The 25,233-nt window shown below is 35.0% G+C and overlaps 7 protein-coding genes across 7 annotated transcripts; 3 read left to right on the top strand and 4 right to left on the bottom strand.

Annotated features, from left to right (window-relative positions):
• Positions 1-138: 138 nt before the first annotated feature.
• Positions 139-1,987, bottom strand: PHYBLDRAFT_141759 (hypothetical protein; the record flags this gene model as incomplete). The annotated part of the gene is made up of 4 exons (XM_018430660.1): positions 139-309; positions 430-1,434; positions 1,662-1,721; positions 1,913-1,987. 4 exons carry the CDS (start codon positions 1,985-1,987, stop codon positions 139-141), a joined length of 1,311 nt encoding a protein of 436 aa, XP_018295934.1.
• A 126-nt stretch (positions 1,988-2,113) lies between these two features.
• On the bottom strand, positions 2,114-3,200 carry PHYBLDRAFT_108322 (hypothetical protein; the record flags this gene model as incomplete). Its single annotated transcript, XM_018428042.1, has 4 exons — positions 2,114-2,353; positions 2,438-2,554; positions 2,631-2,828; positions 2,946-3,200. Coding segments are annotated over 4 exons (810 nt in total), but the record flags the coding sequence as incomplete, so codon positions are not given.
• An 8,186-nt stretch (positions 3,201-11,386) lies between these two features.
• On the top strand, positions 11,387-13,022 carry PHYBLDRAFT_141761 (hypothetical protein; the record flags this gene model as incomplete). The annotated part of the gene is made up of 6 exons (XM_018430661.1): positions 11,387-11,418; positions 11,507-11,684; positions 11,913-12,035; positions 12,189-12,455; positions 12,558-12,597; positions 12,706-13,022. The coding sequence occupies 6 exons, from the start codon at positions 11,387-11,389 to the stop codon at positions 13,020-13,022; spliced, it is 957 nt and encodes a 318-aa protein (XP_018295936.1).
• Positions 13,023-13,293: 271 nt separating this feature from the next.
• On the bottom strand, positions 13,294-13,952 carry PHYBLDRAFT_141762 (hypothetical protein; the record flags this gene model as incomplete). Its single annotated transcript, XM_018430662.1, has 2 exons — positions 13,294-13,745; positions 13,850-13,952. The coding sequence occupies 2 exons, from the start codon at positions 13,950-13,952 to the stop codon at positions 13,294-13,296; spliced, it is 555 nt and encodes a 184-aa protein (XP_018295937.1).
• Positions 13,953-14,678: 726 nt separating this feature from the next.
• On the bottom strand, positions 14,679-15,631 carry PHYBLDRAFT_108851 (hypothetical protein; the record flags this gene model as incomplete). The annotated part of the gene is made up of 5 exons (XM_018428073.1): positions 14,679-14,798; positions 14,915-15,055; positions 15,152-15,290; positions 15,416-15,502; positions 15,576-15,631. 5 exons carry the CDS (start codon positions 15,629-15,631, stop codon positions 14,679-14,681), a joined length of 543 nt encoding a protein of 180 aa, XP_018295938.1.
• Positions 15,632-15,937: 306 nt separating this feature from the next.
• Positions 15,938-17,051, top strand: PHYBLDRAFT_68596 (hypothetical protein; the record flags this gene model as incomplete). Its single annotated transcript, XM_018441977.1, has 4 exons — positions 15,938-16,104; positions 16,211-16,584; positions 16,645-16,727; positions 16,842-17,051. 4 exons carry the CDS (start codon positions 15,938-15,940, stop codon positions 17,049-17,051), a joined length of 834 nt encoding a protein of 277 aa, XP_018295939.1.
• Positions 17,052-21,555: 4,504 nt separating this feature from the next.
• Positions 21,556-23,478, top strand: PHYBLDRAFT_108391 (hypothetical protein; the record flags this gene model as incomplete). The annotated part of the gene is made up of 2 exons (XM_018428050.1): positions 21,556-21,801; positions 22,057-23,478. 2 exons carry the CDS (start codon positions 21,556-21,558, stop codon positions 23,476-23,478), a joined length of 1,668 nt encoding a protein of 555 aa, XP_018295940.1.
• Positions 23,479-25,233: the final 1,755 nt, after the last annotated feature.

Genomic DNA, 25,233 nt, shown 5'->3' on the forward strand with positions numbered 1-25,233 from the left:
TATGGTAGATTGGTAAAGAAGAAGAAAGTATTGTAGAAGTACAGGTAGATATATATATATAGATATATATATATATATATAATGTTATGAAAGAAAAAAATAAAGGTTTGTGTAGACACATACATTGAATAATAACAATTATGTACGAGTAGAATACTCGCTGTTTTGATAGGATGCCTCACCAGACTGTGTTATCCTTCTGTTAGGATCCACCAGTTGCTGTTGCTGTTCAGGATCTTCGAGGTCCGTTACAGATGAAAGAAAAAGCATACAAGGAAGACAGCAGCCAGTACAACAAATCAAGAAAGACTATATGATTATAAATATGAATATGATTTCACACACACAAATAAGAGTAAGTAAATAAGGCTCAGCAATATCATATCACATCACACAATTGAAAGATAAATATAGAAAATGAAAACTTACTAGGACAATAAAGATCGGTACAAACACATGTGACATCTTGATAGATTCAGAGCCGTCAAGACGTTTAGCGATCAAACCGACCAAAGCGTAGAATAAGGTGCCCACAATAACAAATCCAGCCATGGCTACCATAGTAGTTGCCTTGCCTTGTCTGGCAATCTCTGGTTGGGGTAGATGGGAATACATGCGGTAGTTCAACCAGAGTTGGACTGCATACTTGAGACCGACCAAATAGAGAGGGATAAAGACAACTGCCCAAGAACAAGTGATTGTTTGGTCGATTCTCAAAGCCATCAGGATAAACCAGATGAGTCGGAGCACAAAGAACCAGTACTGCTTAAATACCAGGCTAGATATGGTTTTTAGACTGAGAGGCTCATTTGGGTTCATGCGTCGATAGGCAAGTACGGCCATGAAGAGTTCAAAGGAATTCAATAGGAAATGTATTCCCTCTAGAGCAAAATAAGGAGCAAATACTGCCGCAGCTGACCAATCTACCGTATTATCCAGACGAACGACAATAAAGACTTGGAAGATGACAAGCAGTAACCAGTACACAAAGTGCAGCAGACGGCCCATCACCCGAATTCTTCTTCGGGATGCCTTTTTTCTTTCTCCGTCCTGGCTTTCTTCCGATGAATGTCGCCGCCGTTCTCTACGTTCCTCGTCGTCTTGGTCGTACTCGCTATCGTCTTCGTCGTCTTCTGCCTTTGAGAATCCTCTGAGGACCTGTTGAAAGGAAACAAAACAACCAATCACATCTATAATCCAGAGCGGAATCCAGACCACAGCCCAGCCCCACTGGGTAATTCCATCGATCCGAACAGTCAGAAAAGCAAAGAAAATAATAAACAGGGCTAAAACAAGTGACAGAAGGCTGAAGGCGGCGCAGAGCATACTCTCAATCTCGGGGTCAAATAATGGGCTTGCTACTGTACCCATCATTTGAAGACCCAGTTCTCCATGTCGATCGTAAACTCGGCGCTTTTGTTCATCGCCAAGTACCTATTAAAAATAAATATAAAAAAAATAAAAGCTTTACAATAAATATAAAAATAAAAAAAAAAGCTGTCTTGTAGAGACTTGTGGTCTGTCATTGTTGCCAAGTTTGAGATATAGAGCGAAAAGAGACTTGCCTCGTAGGCATGACTAATGTTCTTGAACTGAAGAAGATTGTAAGTATTGACACCTAGAGCTTATATATATATATATATAGATATATTTTTTCTTACCTGATCAGTACTTCCAGGGTTTTTGTCAGGGTGGTAGCGAAGAGCAAGACGTCGATAGGCCTTTATTTGATTTTATATTATATATTTTTATTTTTGGTTGGTTTTATTATTATTTGTATTTGTATTTGTATTTGTAATGTATGTGTGTTATTTGTAGTGCAGTGTTTATGTAGGTGTGTATACGCGAATTGTAAGTCTTATTGTTTTATATACATGTATTGAATGGAATGAATGGTGTATTAAATGTCAACCTTTTTAATTTCCTCAGGTGTACAATTCTTCTGTAGTCCAAGCGTATCATAAAGACCTGTTGTATTTCGGTCCATGTTAAACAAGTAAATAAAAAAAAGACAGACAGACAGACAGAAGTAGAGAAAGGAAAATGAAAAAATAACAGTGGTTAAAGGCTTGCTATATTTTAATCTCCGCAGAGGAAGGGAATTTGACCATTTTTAAGCAAACGCTTTCAGGAGGTTCCTCAGATTGTCATCGAGACAGAGCTTTTCAATAGACGCCTGGATCTTTGCACGTTCTTGACGTTCATTCCAGCCTCTAGTTTGTGTCAACTGTTCGTCGAGTTCAAGCTTCTTGTTATCCATAGCCTTGACTTGGCGCCGGAACTGTTCAAAGAGCACCTGAGCCCGCTCTAGGGTACTCTTGAGATTAATAGTACCAGAGAGATCATTGATATACTAAATTTATTTATTTTTCAATATCCCAAAGGAGAAATATACAATTAGTCTTTTTTTTTGTAATACAATAAAATGATAACAAACCTTGAGTAGTTCATCAAACTGTGTCATTTCTTTAAGAATAATATCTCTGCGCTCATCCAATACTGCCAAGGCAACAAACATTATAAATTGATTTGACAGGTGGTCAGTCCAGAGTACCTAAATGAAAGACATTAATAAAAAAAGGAAGTTGTTTGAATGTTTTATAGAGAATAGATTAATGTGGTTTTCTTACCTCCCATAAAAGAATAACATCTTCCCATTGAAATTCACGCTTGAACCAGACCAACAACCACCGGAAACAAAAGAAGAGGTTTGCTGTTTCGGTTTGCTCAAAATGCTTGTAAAGCTCGGGATCCATAAATCGAATTAAACTGTCCAGAGTTTTCAACTGGCCGTGCATACCAGTTTGGTCAACCAGAAAGTTGGATTTCTAGTCAAATCCCCAAGTTTTTTGTTTTTTTTTGTTTTTGGTTTAGTATTTATGATACATGTATGTATGTAGACAAAGAATAGATGAAGAAGACGAGTGTATTTGATTGATAGTTACCATTCTGTCCATAAACTTGGCAAATACCCAAAACGCCATGGCTTCGTTTCCCATTGCTACAAACAGAGGAGCACAGAGATCTGACATGCCTTGGACGTAACCAAGGTCGGGATTGTAGAAATTGTAGGTGACCAATATATCTTTCATGATCTCTAGGTTGGCATTTGTTCCCACACTCATGTCAGGGTCCGGGTTAGGTAGATCATCTCCTTCAAAGAAATCGATTGTCCGGTCAGTTCGGTGAACATCTTTATCTGTCGAAAGGAAAAAAAAAGAAATTATTATAAATATATATATATATATATATATATATATAAAGTGACAAAGAATATATATATATATATGAATGAATGCATATATGAAGTAAATTTTGCTGCTGATAAATTTGCCAAGAAATCCTTACCTATCCGATGCTTTTCATCTAAAAATTCTTTTGTACTCCTTGCATCCATGTCGTTAAACCACCTGGCTTTGATCTCATGATACTCTTCACTATTACAACCAAAGGGGATAAATATATAGAGAGAAAAGGAGGGGGAGGGATCATTAATGTTAATTTCTTAAAAGAATATAAATGAAAAAAAAAGAATTTATGTACAGTGTAGTGTAATGTAGTGTAATATAGTTCATTACAGTGCAGTACATTACAGTACAGTACAGTACAGTACAGTACAGTACAGTAAAATCGAAAAAAAAATGAATATGTTTTTTTTTATGAATCAGCTTACGTTTTACTTCTTCGAATGGCCTCTCGTTCATCAAAAGTGGATTCCCATGGGTAGATACCCAATAAGAACTTCCATGCTTCAATGCGAACGTCTGGATGAAGTCCGGCATTGAAGATTATCCCACGTACTTTGGATTCAGATACTTTGAGTTTTCCTTCGCCATCGAACAGATCAATCCATGTTTCTGGTGCAACAGGGTCAGGTCGCTTAATTACAGGCAGTGGCTATGATTATTGTTTTTAAAAGATAAATATAATATGTTTTTGTCGTTGTCATTATTGTGATTATTACCTCTGTGAGTTCTGGTCTGTCAGCTAATAAACCATCTGGGTCGTCCATACGAGACCATTTTTCTCTGAGTGGTTCTTGAGGTTGACTAGAACAAATAGCAAGGTTTAAGTTTAAGTTTGCTTTTACTTTTTTCTTTCATATATATATATGCACACAAAATCCCTGAATTTTATATAGCCATATATGTCACTAATCAGATTCACTCACCATTGATTCAGGTAATGGCCCGCCACACTGTATTCGCTCAAGGTGGTCTTGACTGTACCGTTGTGTGCAAAGGTGTGTAGACTAGGTGACAAGAGAGGTGCGATGTGTCGCGCCAGTGGGAGTTCCATAAGTTGGGCTGCCGTATTCCGTGACATCTGTGTGACTCTGGCCAACTGTTCCATCACTGTCCATTGTTGTGTTTGAGGCTGTACATAGGACACTGAACTTGTTTCACTAGTTTCTTCTAGTCTAGAAAGAGTTTCACCAGGCAACAAGACGCGTATTGTGTGTTCTTCTTCGGGGTCTCTTTCAATACGCGCGAATGCACCAAGGATATCCGTAATGTCGTACCCTGGCCAGTAGGAGGGGTTTTGTGACTCGTACCACAGTGTCTTTAGTACGTCTCCTCTACGTGTTGTGATCACTATAGAGCCTTGTTCTGACGTTGAAGGAGGGCGCATAAACAATGAATAAACGTGACTGACTCCAACTACTGTCATCTGATGGTGTTTTAAATCAAGTTCGACCAAGGGGAAGTTTGTATCTGAAGCCAGCACTCCATCTAAGCTTGTGAAGCACCCAATATCCGAGGTACTGATTAAATGTTCTGGAATCCATGTCAACACTAGCTGAACATTATCCTGATAATTAAAGTAAAAACAAAAATATTAATTAATTAATTAGTTGATTGAGTGATTGATTGATTGATTGATTTATTGATTTATTATTTATGCGATCTATTTGTACTCCGATAAGATCATCTTTTACTCTACTGTATTATCTTTCTTACCATATCCTTCGTGACAATTGCAAAGAAACCGTGGATCGATGTTTGTTTGTCATGGGGATCGTTTGGTCTCAAATAAAACCCAGACTTTGCATATATAAGTCTTACTCTACCGCCTGGCGGTGGTGAGACACTGGCTCTTGAGGGACCATAGATATAACTTGATGGGACTGGAGGAAGAGGGGGGCGTTGTGGATAGGTTTGTTGCAAGTATCTACGTTCTGAGTAGGTTGGTTGTGAGTAGCTTTGTCGTGGTGAGACTGGTTTTGGGGATGGTTGTCGCGGTAAAGGCTGTGGCTGGGAGGGTTGTCCTATGTAGGGACGTGGTGTGGGAGGCCATGGTTGGGAGGGTTGGAATTGTAAGTGAGGTTGTTGTGGTTGGTATGGGTAAGTATAATGTGAGGAGCCCTGTTGCTGAGGATAGGCCTGTTGTGGAGGGTAAGACTGCTGCTGCTGTGCGTAGGGCTGCTGCTGTGGATAAACTTGGTGTTGTGGATAGGTTTGTTGCTGTGGGTAACCTTGTTGCTGTGGGTAACCTTGTTGCTGTGGATAACCCTGCTGTGGTTGTTGTTGTTGTGGGTAGTTGTTATTATTCTGTGGGTAGTAATTGGTGTAGAATTGCTCTGATGGTCGAACATAGGTCTGAGGACGAGTGCTGTATCCTGGTTGAGAGACTGGAAGGGGTGCATTGTTGTATTGCACAGTATAAGGAGTTGGTCCACCGCCCATATTAAGTTGCTGCTAAGGTAAGTAAGATAATGATAACAAAAATGAAGAAGTATGTGTGCCTTTGTACAAAAAAAAACAAAAATAAAGTGACGTGTGAAAGAAAAGAGTATCAAGTTTTTATTTTATTTTTATTTAAAATAAGAAATAAAATGAGCTTTATATATGGACAAAGATGAGCAGTCATATATATATATATAAAAATAACTTGGCAGACAAGACCTTTTAGAAGTTTTCTTGGCTTCCCTTCCGTACAAAATACACGGGCAGAAGATGTTTTTTTTTAAATGATTTATTCACTCAAACTACGCAGCACAACATTACGTCTGGTTCAATAATCAAGCAGACATAAAAACACTATAAAGGCATATTGGTTTTTTATTTTATTTTATTTTAGTCTTCAAAATATGCTCACCAATCAATGGCTCTTGTTAGAGTAGTCACAGCCAAGACAACTGGAGCTCACAGAAGGTTCATTTGCTTCTCTTTATCTTTTTATTTTTTTCTTTCCATAAAAGGATTTAAATATCCGGTCATGTTAAACATATACGCATTCAACTCAAAACCCCCCAAAAAAACTAAGTGTTTTCTTTGGTATCATTCTATCTAAAGAAATGTCGAATGTTCAGTCTAGCCTTAAATTACTTTATCTACCCAGGGTAATGGGTTAACAATAAGATAATGATTTATATATATATAAAATATATGATTAAATGACAGTAAAGACAAGCTTGGTTTCATCTGATCCGTTCACTTGGCAAGAAACATATATATCAATTCCAGACAGCCGGGTAAAATATTTTTTTTGCCGGCAGGTCTATACCATAAGAGTATAAAAGCTTTAAATTTTATTTATAATTTTTTCAGGGTCCGGGAAGATCTCTGTTCTTTTACTTGTTAATAGAAATATAAAGAAATGCCCTAACTCCTGTCAAAATCAATCCTTAGCATATATACGGCCTATCAACCGCAATTGTATACTTTAAAACTTGATCTAGCCGAAGAAATGCATAAAAATATCTGAAGAATCTATAAATGATTATATAAGCTTGAATTTAATAAAAAGTAACTAGTAGTCTTGGTGTGGCTGTTATACTCTGTCTAAAAATAAAGAGAAATTATATCTTTCCTTGTTAAATATCATATGCGTCTCTTTGAGCTGACCATTGAGAATATCGTCATAAAACAAATAAAACACGGAACTATGCAACATCTACTGACTGAGGTTGGGTAATAAAAACATGAGAACATAAGTCGTAATATAATTATATGTAAAGGAGAACGATTACGATACAAAGAAACAACGAGAAAAATCAAAAACAAAAGAAGGTGATAGGACACAGGAGGTAAAGTGACATAATCTCTGGAAAAAGTACTAATGTATAATGATTTGGCTTTTGTTTTGTTTTGTTTTGTTTTGTTTTGTTTTTAAGTCTGATTTACTTGGAGTAAAGGTTGGGCGCCTTTGGATTTAGATTTAGATTTAGATTTAGATTCAAATCAATGCATTACATACTTTTACTAGGACTACGACTACGACTACTGCATGCAGCAAGAAAATAAATAAAAGACAGCTCTATATGAGATCATTGATATATATAACTCTTTCTATGTATTTTGTCAAAAGTGAAACATATTACATGACTCCATTACTTCATGACTTTACAGATATCAACTTTGGTATCTTTGGTGATTTTATCAGATCGTTTCTCTTTACTATTAACCATGTATTTATTTATTAAAAAAATCAAATTGCTTTGTTGTTGCTTTACTATTATTTAGTGATATGCATTCCATATCTTATGACTATCTGATGATTACAAGTATCCCAAGAAATAAGTATCTTATCATCAAATTACTTACAAGAGTTAAATATACTCAAGTTATATATAATGATGTGTTTCTTTATTGGTTTTCTCTCTCATTAAGATCTAAATACTAAAGCAAAGCACTAGGCACTTGGTACTTGATAATTATCTGTCTTGTTGGTATAACTGAACTACCTATTTATTCAACATGTAGATTTTTTGTTCAATCATTGTCTCTTCTTCTTCTTTGTTATACTTGGGTGCTTATGTATGCTATACATACACAAAGTGTTAAATGCTATAAGAATAAGAATAAGAATAAGAATAAAAATAGAACCACCTTTGAGGTTTTGGCCTTTCAAGCTGCACGTACTGCTCAGTACTATCATTATAGGCACCATCAGTATTAAACTCCACTTTAAAGAAAATTATTGGTTTTAGTTTGCGCAATAACCATGTGCACAGACCATATTAATACTACTACTACTACTACTACTACTACTACTACTACTACTACTACTACTACTACTACTACTATTTGTAATTTATGTATCTGTATTATTGAAAAAAAAACATGAATAATAAAGTACACTTCTTTATGTTTATAATTTACAAGTGTATGAGTGTGCGTAGATACCTTTAAAAGGCTCTGATACTGATTGGCTAGTGATAAACACACACAAAGTATTAAGTCGTATCAAAAACCTGTTTCGTATGCCAATAAAAAACATTCTCGGGCACAATAGTAAGATACATAAGAAAAACCAAGTTAGTGACCCCAAGGAACAATGGGGTAACCTTTTGATTTCTGTTGTGCCTCTGAAGAATGAGATTTATGTACCATTAATTATCTGAAAACAACTCTATTACAATCTCAGTGGGTCTTTTTTTTTTATTTGTTTCTTCAATGCCTGAAAAGCATACAAAACCTACAAATACTAAGCGAGAGAGAAAGCAAGAGGTTATCTGTTAGCAATTTGATGCATTTTATTCGATTTATTCTTGTCGCCTAGTAAATATACACTATGTCACTCCCTTTTTGTTGGGTATTGTGAATGATCAATTCTTGTTTAGTATTTTGTTTACAGATACTGCCAATCACAGGTACTACATAATGGCTATATATCCAGCATAAAAAATAAAACTATGGCACAACAAAATACTATCATTGAGAAAACAAGATGTATTTTCTTTTATTATTTTGATATGGTGGGAAAGGTTCTTTCTTTTCTGGTAACAATTATCTAACTTGGTAGCTTTCCGAGCTTATTTGTAATTGAACAATTACGGACTGTATATATGCACATATATAGATATGTACATTATTATTATATACTTATAATCTGTCAAGTTTTTTTTTCTTTTCTTCTTCCAACATTTTTTTTTACGTCTGATAGTAAAAAAAAATGCCTATTTTTAAAAGAAAGCCTTGTGTCCAAGTGGTATTTTTTAAACCCGTATATATACACACCCATACACATGTACATCTATACACATGCGCGCTCACAGACCGAGACACACGCACGCATGTATGTATGTACGCATGTAAGCATATAAGCATGTACCCAGGCTATATACAGCTGTAGCCAATCTGCCTTGGCAGTAAATAAAATTATTTAGTCTTGTTATGTTAATCTATTCAACTGTAAAATATATGTATAAAAGAGTAGAAGATGAAGACTTTTTTTTTCTTTGGTTATCAAATCATTAAAGAAGTAATTATGTGCATAGATCTTTATTTCTCTCCCAACACACACACACATATATATATATATTGGCTATTGAATTGAATTTGGACTTGAACTTGGGTGAAAGTCTGTATTGCTTTTTTTAAAGATTTTTTTGTCTCTGTGAGAACTAAAGTACGTTTATACGCGTTTTCTTTTTTAAGAAAGAAGATATACTTTGTATATTTATATAAATCTTGCCCTAACACAAGCAACTTATCTGGAAGTATAGACGCTTAAGTATAATCACCATGCCCTTGTTGTAATGAATTCTCGACTCTGCTCTTTTATGATTTTACTTTGGTTTTGATTTGTTCCAATTCTATAGCACAAAAAGAAGACCCAAGGTCTTAGATTTGACATGAACACAAATGTGTACAAAAAAAATTACTCTACTATGATAATAACAATAATATTAAGACTCTTGTCTTATTTTTGGTTATTGTTTTATTTAAGAAAACAGAAGCGAGGTAACATTGACTCAATACAGCATTTGTGGGCTCAGCCATTTTTGATTTTCACTAAAAAGCAAGATTATGACAGGACTAGTAGGAGCCAATGGATATAGTCTTTTTATTTTTTGTAGAAAGAGAAATAATATATACATATATATAATATAGAGAGAGAGAAGTATTCAGATGTAATGAACATAAAACCAATACAAGACAAGTGTAATGCTCATACACTGTACTACTGACATATAAAAAAGGTAATAAGAGACCTGCTGTAATCAAAACAGATGTCGAGAAGAAATATTCATATAAAGGTCAAAATATGTACTCCATTTTCAGATTTTGGCTTTCCGAGATTATTTTTATTTCAATTTGTTTCAATTTTCTAGTCGAAGTCTATCTCTTGGAGGGGAAAATTTGCGGATAATTTTCAACAGGTGCAAGCTGGTGTGAAACTTATATGAATTAAAGTGATTCTTGTGTGTGGGTTTTACAGACTAGCTCAACAAAACTTACTAAACTCTCATTGATTCCGGAACTAGTATTTTTTTATGTGTAATGGGTATAAGCTTTATTTTAACTTTCTTGTTCTTATTATCATCTTCTTGGCTTTCTAGTAAATTAGTATCAAGTATATATATATATATATATCTTGTACTTGTGATATTCAAGGAAACACCATTAGAATTATATATGTATATTGAGGTTCAAGCATTGAAGAGAATAATGAATAAATTACTAGATAATACACACACATATATATATATATATATGTCCGTGTGTGTGTGTATCCATATTTAATCTTTAGGATATTTAGAGTGGGTTACCTTGAAAAAGGCTCAGACCACTATTCAGAGCACTGTGTTATCTTTACGAGTAATAATATCCGGTCTTCTCTTTTTTTTTTTAGACTACAAGGTTTTGGTAGTGATCTATTCTGGTTATATTATACAGTTGTAATGAAATACATACATATATACATATATACATATATACATATATATATATATATATTTAAAAAAATTCCCGGTTACAATTACTAGTAGTTACTCTTAGTGATTTGCATTCTTTTTCCCTCTTTGACTCTTAGAGTGGTATTCCGCTTTAAGCTAATTACCAAATGGGAGAGAGAAAGAAGAAAAAAATAAGAAATAGAGATGCGTTATGTCAAATACAAAACATGTCTGTATTACATATCTGTGGTAGTACTGCCATATTTAATTCATTGACTCATGTACTACCTCTTGTATGACAGCACGCATCTGCTCAAGCCTTTTTCTTTGGCGTATTAACCAATAGCTGCTAAACACCAGCATAGCCAATATCTTTGGGGTATTTTCTTCTTAATTAAAAATAAAATAACCGCCCAAAACTAAGCAAACCTTCTTTTTCTCTAAAATATCGTTTGATCTTCAGAACAAGGGTAATTAGAACTATCATTTATGTTACAACAAGAAGATATTACAAGAAGCCAAGAATCACACAAAAAATAAAATATATATATATAAAAAAAAAAGAATTGCAGGCATAAATACATCTATTTAATCTTTGCAAGACAAGCTTTATTCTTTCTTTCCTATCATCATCCATTAACAGCAATCCCTCTTCTTGTTCTTTATCTCTTTCAGTTTCTATAATTTTTATTTTCTTTTAGATTCTTGAATTATTTATTTTATTTTCCCACAAACTTTTAACCCTCGACGTATCTAACATTAATGGCATCAGATAACGCAAACGATAAGTTCAAGTAAGTGAAACTACTGAAGAAGAGAAAGAAGAATAAGAATAAGAAGAAGAAATATATCCACAACAGCTTCTTATATTGAACCTTCTAGTGATATGGGCGCCCAAATATCTCGCAAGTTCCGCTCAAACTCTACTTCGCGAAAGCTTTCTACCCTGATTTCCGATTCGGAAACCAGCAATGTTTCTTCTGAGTCAAAATACCATAATGTTCCTTCATCATCATACTGGCTTGCCAGTGATAGAAGTGAGCAAGACCGTCTGATGGGTGTAAGTATAATGAAATACACATAAAAGAGCTACAAAATCTACATAATAGAAATCATTTATAAAAGTTACTCCAAAAAAAATAAAAATAAATAAATAAAATAAAATAAAAAAAAACCAAAAAAAAAAGCCACTTTCTATATTTTGGATTTTTTTTTGGGTTTTTTATTTGTTGGTTTTTTTTTGGAGGGCATTCATTTATTTATCTTTAAATGTATTTAATTATTACAGGAGCATTTTGCCATCAAGGAGGTAGTCGGTGGAAACATCTTGACCAAGGCTATGGAAATCCTTGACTTGGAGAAAGGTGTCAAGATTCTCGATATTGGCTGTGGCCCAGGTACCTGGGTACTGGTGAGTTAATTATTTTCTTGATCTATAAATTTGATCAATCAATCAACCAATTAAATTGTATTTTATTTATTTAACTTTACACCTTTTTTTTAAAAAATAATAATAACCATTTTTCTTCCTTTTCCTTTCTCTTTTGGTGTATTGTAATTAAAGGATGTTGCTACTGAACACCCCAACTGTGAAGTTACTGGTATCGATATGAGCAACATCTTCCCTCAGAATATCCGCCCTCCAAACGCAAACTTTTTGATTGCAAATGTTCTCGAGGGTCTTCCCTTGGAGGACAACAGCTTTGATTTCATTCAGATCCGCCAGATGGTTGCTGCTTTCACTATCCCTGAATGGCCCCTCGTAATCAAGGAGTGCATCCGAGTAATTAAGCCCGGAGGACTTCTTCAGATTGCAGAGGCCAATTACAAAGTATGTAACCACCACAGCTTTAAATCCTATAAAAAATATCGATAGAAATAAATTTGCTGATTAATTCTATCAATATGTATATGTAAAAAAAAAAACTTTTAGGACAGTGGCGAGGGTGCTTCTCTTTTGATGGTTCAGACAGGTAAGTTGACCAATAAGATAAAGTAGTAGTAGTAGTAGTAGAATCTGGGCTCTACAGACTTGGATTTCTCATTATCACCATCATTTTTCTTACCAATTCATTCAATAGTTCAAAAGTTTTGCCAGCTTCGTAACCAGGATCCTTTTATTGGAGCCCACATTTCTGATCTTATGGCTAACGAAGGTCTCGAAATCGTTCAAAAGATATGCAAAAGTGTGAACCAGGGTGATGACAGTAAGGCTGCAGCTGAATGGAACTGGGATTGGTGCCACTTTGCCGATATCATGAGAGATGTTTTCGGTCCCTTCCTCAATATCCCAGAAAATGAGTATGACGCCTTTATCACCGAGCTTGAGAAGTCTATGAAGGAGAGCAACTTCCACACCTATGCCAATACTGTAGTTGGTCAAAAGCCTTTTGCTTAAGAAAATATATATATATATATATATTCTTTTACGCACATGTACATGCACATGCACAACCTCCCCCTCTCACTCTAGCTCTTAGTTTTCTTACACTCAAATACCCACCCACAAATACTTAAACATACACTCACCCAAACTCACCTACACACTCACTTACATATATATATTTATATTATTCTTCTATTTTATTTTATTTTATTTTAATTAAACATGATAATGACAATAATATAATATAATATATACATATGTATGTATCTATGTATGTATGTATTTATGCACCAAGAACCTTCTTGACCATATCGCTCACTGTCTTCTTATCGGCCTTGGAAGCATCAATAGTCCATGCCTTCATAACCTTGCCCATATCGCGTGCTGTGGTTGCACCGATTTCAGCCACCAAGGCACGTACATGGCTTTCGATTTCTTCGGCAGACATCTGGGCAGGCAAGTAACGCTGCAATACAGCCAATTCGGCTTGTTCTTGCTCGGCCAACTCAGGTCGTCCGCCAGCAGCATACTGGGCTACAGAGTCTTGGCGACGCTTGATGCCCTTCTGGAGGACCGACAGAACGGAAGCATTCTCGCTCTGACCGGGGACAGCGTTTGGTGACTTGATATAATAAGTGTAGTCACTCAAGACACTCTTGACAACGTTGAGGTCAGGCTGCTTCTTCTCACGCATCAAGGTCTTGCGATCCTGCTTGAGTTGATCGAGAAGGGATTCTACGAATGTGAATGTGAATTTGAATGTGAATGAACTAAAATGATAATTAAATATATATAGAAGAAAATAGAATTGTAAGTCTATATTATTGAGTACAACTTACCAGTAGCTTCACTTGTGTAGTGTCTAACAAGACCCAGGCTGCGCATGGGCATGGATCTGCATTGGCTGGTCAATAGGAACAAGGATCTTTGAAGGCTGGCCATTTTGAGAATGAGTAAAGGGTTGACACATTTTGGAAATGTAAATAAATATACCTTAATTCAGGTACCGCAACCCTTCAAAATAAAACCGCTTTGTTTATGTTGCATTTTGTATGTGTGTGTGTGTAGTGTCTTCTTTTCCTTTGTCTTCTTTAGATTGGGTGCTTTTAATTTAAGCCAAGCTCACATGAGAGTCTCTCTAGCAATTAAATAAAACCCTCAATGGGTCTCAAGTACCAGACTTTGGATTACAATACTTGGACTCTTTGATTACATCGAATATCTATCTATCTATTTCACTGTTTACTTGTACATAAGCCAGTATTAAAAATCCAGGTATCGGTTTTTTTTATGAAGTGAATTTTTGAAATAAAAGAAGATTCAGGTCCAAGATGCTTAATATTTACAAGTCAAAATATTAAGCAACCCATTCTATTTTCTTTCCTCCTTTTAAAAAAGAAACTATTTTGTGATAAACATATACTTCTTCTTCTTGGATATATATTGTGAGTAAATAAGATGGTGTCGTTTTCGGTTTCTTTTTTTTTTTAGTTTTGTTGTTGGTGCTTTTATTATTATTATTGATATTCTAAAGAAAGTGCGTATTTTTTTTTTACAGATTTTTGCGAGGATGAATCTTATTTCTTATATAAATACATATATATTTTGGTGTGTGAAATGTAGTAAGTTTGGGATGTGTAATATGCTATATATATATAAAAAAGAAACTTAGAACAGAGTGTCTTCCTCACGGAGGTACTCTCCAACATCAGCTTGATGGAACATGATGATATCTGTGGGTGCAAGCTTCTTCATATCAACTGTCGAGCGTGCTGTCACACCGAAACCCTGTTTTATGATAAACAAGTTAATACACATAGACACAAGGATTCTCTCTCTTTTATATCCCGCCACTCGTAATTTTCTTCATATCCTCCTAAGCTCAACAGAATCTCTTAACTTACTAAGGGACTATCGGACATAGTGTAAACAACTACACCAGTGTGTTCGGGAGTATCATCGGTAATTCTACCCAAGTGAGCCTTGACGACATGATTGCCGTAAAGGAATGGCATCTCACCATTAGGCTTGATCCAGATCTTGTGCTAAACAAAAAAAAAATTACACTCAATCAGTACCAAGTTTCTTCTTCTTCTTTTTTTTCCCAATCGCTTTGCTTTTTATATATTATCCGTTTGTACCTTGGCGTACTGTGCAAGATGATCAAGAGCAGTAATGTGCAATTTAAACTTTCCAGTCTTTGTGAACTTTCCAAAGCACACACCAGCCGATCCGAGCTGATCACGTCCAACACTTGCAGCAATGCGCATCATAGCCTCACTATTATTATAATTAATATATTAGTATTTGTGAAGTACATGATTTAAGCATATTTCATCCTTTTGTTTCTTTAGATATATATACATATAGTAATATTAACAGTAGTAGTGGTAATAATTTTTTACCTGAGGTAATAGACACGGTTGTTGTGAAGACGGAAGCAGTAAGTCTCATCGGGACGATCGATCAAATGCTTAATGTTGGCTCCAATGCTATAAATCGTTTCCTTTTCTAATTAGGTACATATACATGTATTATTGTCTCAAGTACTTGAGTAAGGCTTACTATTTGGCGAGCTTCTCAAAGAGAGTTGTGGTTTCTTCGGCTGTCAAGGGACGCATTATGTATAAAAATATATGTATATAATAAAAAAAAGGGGGAGAGGGGATTAAGCTCTATTGAATTAAAAAAAAATGTATAAAAAAAAAAGTCAGCTTCAAGCAAAAATGGTCTCTAGATTTCGGTATTTGGAATTGCACCAAGCCACTTGCCACTGCCCATTTTTTGTGACTGATGAAAAGTTGAAGTAGAGGGAGAAAGGGAGAGAGTGTGGAGTGTACTTTGAGAGATTATGAGAGAGAAATAGAGATATATAAAATGTGTGTGTGTGTGTGTGTGTATGTCTACTTCTTCTCTGTCACAAATTTATGGAGCCTAGTTGTGTATTTTATAGCTGTTATTTGATTAGGTCTTTAAATCCAGACTATCCAAACAGAGTTTATGTTGGGTCTACACCAGACCCTATCAAACGTTTGAGACAACACAATGGAGAGATTACACAAGGTGCAAAGAAGACAACACCGTATCGTCCTTGGTAGAAAATATACATAAATATGTACATACATACATACATACATACATATATTGTCTGTTATCAAATTGTGTATTGAGACTAGTATTTTCTTTAAAAAAAAAACTAGGGAAATGGTAATGTTGGTTTATGGATTCCCTAGCAACTTGTGTGCACTTGCATTTGAAAATGCCTGGCAACATCCTCTAGAGTCTCGACACCTCAAAAGATCAAAGTGTTATGCCAACAAGGACAATGCTTTTGGAATGAGTAGTAAACAACATGCGAATCTATTGCTTTCCAAGATGCGGGCTGTACATGATGTCTTGTCCACAAAGCCGTTTTCTCGGTGGCCACTCAATATTCACTTTATTACCCCAGCTTTCAAATGCCTGTTTGAGGCAGAGGGGCAGGGTATGGCGGGTATTCTGCTACCCCATCACATAAAGACTACACTTGGACCACTGACTAATCTTCCACTTAAGAAATTCCAATTGGATAAGAGTGAGTTTAATATATATTGCATGTTATAGATATATAATTGAACATATATATCTTGTGTAGAAGACGACCCTGTATATCATAATTTTTGTTCAATGGCTGATAAAGTGCCTTGTTATATGTGTAAACTTGATGTTGAGAAAAAGGTATAGCTTCTTTTTCTTCTTCTTTGAATGTTTATATAATATCTTGATCTATTTTTTGTGAAGGTATAAATGTAACTGACAAGAGGATCTCTTTTTTTCTTTTCTTCATATTAGAATACACAGGCGTTTGTAGGCTGTTTAGATTGTAAGATGGTAACACATCTAAGGTGTCTTGCCAGTCATCTTCTTCTTATGGACTCTGATTCTGACAATGAACTTGTACCAGTCAAAGGAAAATGCCCCAAATGTGACACTGATATGCTTTGGGGAGATCTTATTCAGGCACTCAAAAAACGTAGCACTTGGGCACTCGAAGAACAATAAAAACCAATACCAAATAACAAATAACAATAACAATTATTATTTCATCTTTAATGCAATAAAGATATTTGTGTGTGTGTGTGTGTGTGTGTTTTTGAGGGTGTAGATATAAGGTGTAGATATAAGTATGGGTGTAGGTTTAGGTGTAGGTGCAGGTGGGTGTAAGCTGGTAGAGAGAGAGATATATATTTAATGGTATTAAGCAAATATAATTTTTTTTTCTCATTTTTTTTTGTGTGCGTATGATTGCCTGCAAGAAACATTGAGTTAATGACTCCTCTTTTTTGGTATATCAATATACAGATACATTACCTCTTTATTATATATACTTGTTTATATAGTATTTGATCTTTGATCCTTGATCCTTGCTTTTTTTTGTTACATGAAGACCCAGGTTGCACATGCCAGGGGAGTTGCTGCAGCAGACACAAAGGCAGACATGGCCAGAACAGTGAAGACAAAGACCTTGGTACGGGAAGACATTACTGGATAATAACGGCGATAAAAAGATTAAGAAGACGAGGAGGAAGAGGAAGGAGAAATAAGAGAAAGGTAAAGAGGAGGAGAAGAAAAAATTGAAGCTTTTAATGTTCTAAAGTGCCTTGATGAATCAATTGAAAAAAAAATGAAAAAAAAAATATCTGGGGCGTTTGCTTACGTAGGATTGAATAACCTATTTCTCGCTCTTTGTTTCTTTTTGCAAATAAGTCAATAGTAGAATGCCTTTTGTGCGTATTTGTTTTGTAAGCACAATGCAGCCACTCTATTATTGGCTTTCACACATTTTGATAAATAAGGAGTCTAAATGGAGAGCAATAGAGATAGATGTAGAGGGGGGGTCAAGGGTTCAAAGTTGCTTCCAGACTCTTTCTTGGTTATTATTATTATCATTTTTTTTTGGGTTTCTTTCCCCTTACTTTTCTTCTTCTTCTTCTTCTTTTGTCTTGTGTAGTTTAGAAGATTGTTATAATGGTGGACCTAATTCATATGCCTTATTTATTATACATCATTAGTTTGGAATTCTAATTCTAATTCTAATTCTAATTCTAATAATAATAATAATAATCTATATAATAATTATTTTCTAGTATGAACATTGCAAGGCTACATAGTTTGGACTGCAGAACCAAGCAGACAAGAATAGTTGAGGATTCAATAGAAATATAAAGATACATACATAAATATGTATATAGATAGATAGTTTTCTTGTTTTTACTGATTAATCTGCACAGCTAAAGAAAGCAAAAAAGATAAATTACCTTAATTTCCTACTCGGCGTCACGTCAAAAAAGGTTTGCAGGTGTATATCCAAAAGATGCAAACAAACAATCTACAATGGCATGAATCTGCATGGTGTAACAAGTCATTTATTTAAATATCACAATTACAATTATGATGACTATCTTTTTGCTGCTCAAGTCTGTCCTGTCCTTGCCTTTATTTTATTTTTTCTTGGGGGGTTGACATTCTTTAAATGATAATCTCATTCTTATTCTTATCCTTATTTTGCAAAGATTTTGTCTCAAAAAACATTATACAATTTGTTTTCTGCATTCCAACTAATAATTATACTAGATTTGCTGAAAGATAGACTATAATTTATGGCCAATATTCTTCATGTAATTGTGTTTCAAGTAATAGTAGTATCTATTTGGTTTGTTCAAATGCAATGCACTGATCAAATACCTATAATGTTAGCCTGAGAACAATATTTTGATCACCAAGTCAATAATATGCATTATTGCAGGAGAATACCGTTGTTCTGGGGTATATTATTTTTTTATATATATATAATTAATATATCTTGGTTCAGAGTGTGGCTGTGTTAAATATCAAGTCAATACGGAACAAGTCTGTTTTGTATTGACTTGTACATTAAAATCTCTAATATTCATTGGTATCAAAAGTGCATAGATCGAAATATCCTTCTCTTTCCCTCCCTTTTGCTTTAACCACCCCTTTGGCTATGTCTGTTGAATAGCTCTGGTGACAAAAAGAATTCACATAAATGTACCTCTTTGTTATACTGTAGATATGAATTATACAAGTAGCAATATGTATTCTTTTACTATTTAACTCATACTTTACTTTCTATTTCTATTTCCATTTCCATTCCCAATTATATATATATATATTATATACTAAAATATTCATGACGTACAATCTAGTTACACACAGACACACACACAAGGCCGTATCTCCCAGTTAGATTAGAGGGGGCTAATCGGAGTGTGGGTCTCTTTACTCTATTTTATTGATTAAGAGCCCTATTTTTCTTTTATATTTTTTTTTATTATGGTTGCTATTATATATTTTCCATGTGCGTCATTTAGACTGTACTAGATCCCCCATTAACGACTCGAGTACCTTTTATATTTTATTTAAAAATAAAAATAAAAATAAAATATATATATATATATATATATTCCTCTTCTCACTTACTCACTCACTCACTTACTCACTTACTCGCTCACTCGCTCACTCGCTCACTCGCTCACTCTCTTTATATATATGCATACATAATAAACATATTGTTGGGATTGTTTAAAAATGCTGACATCACATTAAATTCTATGCACAAGCCAATTTCATTTTTATTTTTACAAAAAAATAAATAAAAATAAAAGCTCATATAGGCATAGTCATGAACAATATTAATAGTAATATATACAGCAATTATATATATATATGTAAAAAAGAATATTATTATCGTTATGAATTAATAATAATAATAATAATAATAAAAGTTTTTTGAGTCTTCTTGTTATTGGAGATCCAAAATAAATGAACAAATGGCTTCATAACCGTAAGAATCCTCTTACTCATTTTTTTTTTAAAAAAAAAAAAGTGGTTTGAAGGCTTAGATTGAAACATGGATCAAAGCTGAATATATTTCAATATCCAATAAATTATCATATACGCATATAAATATATATTGGTTTGTTTGTTTGTAAAACATTACTCATACAAAGTTTTATAAAGATATCGAAGAAACCAAAAAACCCCCCCCCCCCGAGAGACATGAGATTGTCGTAATAGGATAAACTTTGAAATATATTTGGATATTTAAACTCAGTAAAACCAATTCATGTTTCTCAATTCACCCAATAAAATGATGAACTGAATCAAAACTACGAGATCTTCACTAAAGTAATTTTTCTTTTTTTTAAAAAATAATAATACTCGGAATCCAATTGAATTTCTTTATCAGAATTTTATAAGAATAAGACCTTTTTTTTATATCTTATTTTAATATATCGCATTCATTCATATAAAAAAAATCATGAAAAGATAAACAGAATTTCAGTAAAAGTAAAGGGTCATTTCTATACTTTTCATATAAGTCTTTCATTATTTACCATATCAAAGGTTACACTAGATTGACTTGGTAACTAAACCTTCCAGAAAGCAGGTTGCGCAGTAAAAATACCAAAAATAAATAAATTAATTAATAAAAAAACAATATATATATAATGATAATAATATTCTTCTTTTATTATTATTATTATTATTCATAGCTTTTGAATATGTAGTATGTTTATAATAAGTAAAAAAAACTGTGTATGTATATTATGTATATATAAATGTTATGCCATATCAGATCAGATCATATCAAATCAGATCAAATCAATAAGGAGTATAATGTTACCAAAAGGCTGATAATAATAATAATAATAATAATAGCCAATATAAGGCCAAGTAAAGTAAGAAAGGGTGAGGACAACAAGAGAAAGAAATAGAGAAGGAGAAGGAAATGGGGATTTGGTTGGTACACTATTGAATACATAAATTAAAACTGTAATAAGCTTATTCTCTTATCTGAATGACATCAATACTATAATAAAACATAATAAAAACGAATCTAAACCTTTATATATACACATAAGACTCAAAGCCGTTTTCAGTATTCCTTTACTACTAAATATATATACATATATTTTTATCATATTTACTATGACTTGAATAACCAAATAAATTATATAATATCTTTCTTTTTTTAAAAAAAAAACGATACCCTTGAATGAGTGTACGTATATATACATACGTACAGAGAGAGAGCGAAAACCTTGCAAGGCCAATAATAAATTAAAGGAGAAAACATTTGGAAATTCAGTCTCAGAATATTCTGAGACATAGCAGTCCACTGTTTTTTTTTAATGGGTGTTTCTCGTTTTTTTTTTTGCTGTTTAAAAAAAAGCATGCGCATCACACAGAATAACAAGTCACAGATGTAAAACGTCGGCGAAAAAATCAAAAAAAAAGAAAGTTTTTTTTTAATTATATATGTATATATATATATCAAGAAATAAGGAAATAAAATCTTGCTCCCTCCTTTCTCCCTCCTTCATCAGCTTCATTAAAAAAAAAGGGAATCATGAGTGCCATTTCAGCATCCAAGGCTAAGCGTCTCGCAGCAAAGGCTGCCAAGGGTGGCAAGGCTGATTCTGGCAAGGATTCCGGCAAGAACACTCCCATTTCGACCAAGACTACATCCGCAGAGGATCTTATGGACAAGTTGAAGATCAATGTCGACCGTACTGCCACCGGTAACTACTCTTCCCAGGAAAGAAGCAGAGATATCAAGATCGAGTCATACTCTCTCAACTACCACGGTCGTGTTCTTATCGATAACGCTACCATCGAACTCAACTTTGGCAGACGTTATGGTCTTTTGGGTGCTAACGGTTCTGGAAAGTCTACCTTCCTTACCTCCCTTGCCGAGAGAGATATCGAGATCCCCGAACATATCGATGTAAGTATTTTTTCTGGATTCATACGCACATACATATAATGTGCATGTAGCCCAATGGGAGAAACTAGGTTTTTCTTTCATTTCATTTCATATTATCAATTCAGACACAAACAAACAAACAAGTATACAATTGTATATATTTGTACATCTTGTACATCTTGTAAATTTATTTTGTTTGTGTCTGAATCGATAATATGAAATGAATCATTCAGGTTTTTAATTATAGATAAACTTACCCATATTTTTTTTTGGTAGACCTACCTCCTTAACCAAGAAGCCGAGCCTTCTGACATGAACGCTGTCGAGGCTGTCATCCTTCACGCCCAGAAGGAAGTCGCCCGTCTCGAGAAGCAGGTCGAGGAACTCCTCAGCCAGGATGATGGTGCCGACAACCCGCTTTTGGATGATATCTATGAGCGTATCGAAGGCATGGATCCCTCCACCTTTGAGGCCAGAGCTTGCTCTCTCCTTTCCGGTCTTGGTTTCAACACCGCTCAGATGAAGAAGGCCACCAAGGACATGTCTGGTGGTTGGCGTATGAGAGTCGCACTTGCGACTGCCCTTTTCATTAAGCCCACCCTCTTGTTGTTGGATGAGCCTACCAACCATTTGGATCTCGAGGCCTGTGTGTGGCTCGAAGAGTACCTCAAGACCTACGACCGTATTCTTGTCGTCGTTTCCCACTCCCAGGATTTCCTCAACGGTGTCTGCACAAACACCATGAACTTGAACCACAAGCGTAAGCTCATCTACTATGGTGGTAACTACGATATGTTCGTCAAGATTAAGGAGGAAAACGAGGTCAACCAGGCCAAGGCCTACGAGAAGCAGCAGGAAGAAATTGCCCACATCAAGAAGTTCATTGCCTCTGCCGGTACCTACGCCAACTTGGTCCGTCAGGCCAAGTCCAAGCAGAAGATCATCGACAAGATGGAGGCTGCTGGTTTGATCGAGAAGGTCGAGAAGCCCCAGGCCTTCAAGTTTGCCTTTACCGATGTCGACAAGCTCCCCCCACCGGTCCTTGCCTTCCAGGAGGTCTCATTTGCCTACAGCGGTAAGGTTGAGGACTGTCTCTACCGTCACATCGAACTCGGTGTCGACATGGACTCCCGTATTGCCCTCGTCGGTCCTAACGGTGCCGGTAAGTCTACCCTCCTCAAGTTGATGAGCAACGAGCTCGTGCCCACCGAAGGTCGTGTCCAGCGCCACACTGCCCTCAAGCTTGGCAAGTACTCCCAGCACTCCAACGACCAACTCGAGATGGATCTGTCTCCCATTGACTACATGAAGAAGCATTTCCCTCACGAGAGCACCCAGACTGACCACTGGCGTCAGCAGTTGGGTCGCTATGGTTTGACCGGTGCCCATCAGACCTCTCCCATTGCCCACCTTTCCGATGGTCTCAAGTCCCGTCTCGTATTCGCCGAACTTGCCGTCCTCCACCCCCACATCATCTTGTTGGACGAACCTACTAACCATTTGGATATGGAGTCCATCGATTCGCTCGCCAATGCTATCAACAGCTTCAAGGGTGGTGTTGTCCTTGTTTCCCACGACTTCCGTCTGATTTCACAGGTTGCAAAGGAGATCTGGTTGTGTGAGAACGGTGACATTGCCCGTTTCCCTGGATCTATTGCTGAGTACAAGGAGGGTCTCAGAAAGAAGGTCAAGATCTAGATGATTTAAAGTGTTGTTTTTTAGATTTGTTTTTAAAAAAGAAAAAAAAAGAAGAAAGAAAAAAAAAAGACCATAAGAAAAACCTTGAGGAGAAATACCTCTATATTTTTTTTTATTTTATATATATACTATTCTCCCTCTATCTATCTCCATTTCTATCTCTTTTTATCTCTATTCCTCTATCTCTATTTTCTCTCTCTCTATCTATCTTTTCATCCTTTAGATTCTTTGGTCAAATTCTCTTAATTTTGTGCCAAAATTACCCTTTTGCAGTTTGATATATATATATATTCTTTATTTTCCACATGTATTAAAATAAATCATTAGTTTGGCTGCCCTTTTTATATATATACACAATACATGTGTCTATGCACAAAGATATAATAATATTTTACCTATTGAAAGGGAAAAAGCATTTGGTACAGAATTTAACCTTGCATTACCAAAGTAGTATTTTGCTATTACATACAAAGACCATTTCTACAAAGAAAGATAGCCTTATCCTGAACTATAATTTTGCTTACAAGACTTGTTTACATATGAGTATTTGTATAGTATGAGTAATAGTTAGAAAGGTCTTCTTTTGTTTCATAAAAAAAAGAAACTTGATTCACTAGTCTTGGTATATATATATAACATCAAGACTGTTAAGATTGCATCACTGTCACTGTTTATCCACGCCACTGATGCTGTTCATCAACCTTTTTCTTTTTAAGGTTTGTGTAATCTACGCCCCCCTTTTTTTCACTTGCACCTCACCAGCCACAATAGATTTCCTAGACTCACTTTCTTTTTTTAATGCCTATTTTTTCTTTTTTTGATTGGCTTATGTTGTTGAGAAATCTCAACTTTACATCGCAATTTCTTATCTATACACATTCATATCTCTCTCCTCTTTTATCGCCAAGAGCTTCAGTTTACTACAAATTCTTTTGGAGAATAGTGTCACACTACCAGTAGATAGCCCTCAACCAAAACCCCTTTTTTGTTTAGTTGTAATCTTTTATATATGTCTTAAAATTGTCAGGTTACTACTTGGTCAAGGTCACTTGTCAGCTAATCTTAAAATACATTCTACTCGCTCAAAGAGCTTTTAACTAATCCTCGCCTAGTCTCTCAGGTACCTTTCCGTACTGATTTAGTATACAGTACGTCATTTTATTTTTCTTTATTTCTAGAATTAAGAGTTGGATACGATGTACACTCACACAGCCATTACAATCAAAACAACGTTGCTTACCAATATTAAGTGGTAATTCCTAAAGATGTATTAAAAAGAAAATAATTGCTTACTCATGAGGCTGAGAAAACAGTCTGTGGGCTTACATACATACATACATATATATGTATATCCAGCCACTGACGTCTCTTTACACTTTGTGAGGATCTGTACACCCTGACTCCACAAATTATGTAACAATGTATGATATTCTCACAGGCTTATCATCGGATTATATGTACCTCTTGAACGCAGATCAGGTTCTCTTCCTTTTCATTTTTTTTTAAAAAAAAACACATCTCTGCTGGTACTTCCTGTACACTTTGGTGAATTAGTTCTAAACCAAAACAGGGAAAGACGGGAGTTGGAGGTTTTTTTCCATGTGTGACTTTAGCCCTTTTTATATTCCAAAAGATTGTGCTTAAAGTCCATAATTTTTTAGGGATATTCTCTCTATCTCTCTATGTCTCTTGACAAGACGCCACCCGAATTAAATATAGCTTTGCACAGACACAGTAGCACTTGTATAACCACAC

The sequence above is a fragment of the Phycomyces blakesleeanus genome, assembly GCF_001638985.1.
Source record: "Phycomyces blakesleeanus NRRL 1555(-) unplaced genomic scaffold PHYBLscaffold_4, whole genome shotgun sequence".
Taxonomy (NCBI): domain Eukaryota; kingdom Fungi; phylum Mucoromycota; class Mucoromycetes; order Mucorales; family Phycomycetaceae; genus Phycomyces; species Phycomyces blakesleeanus.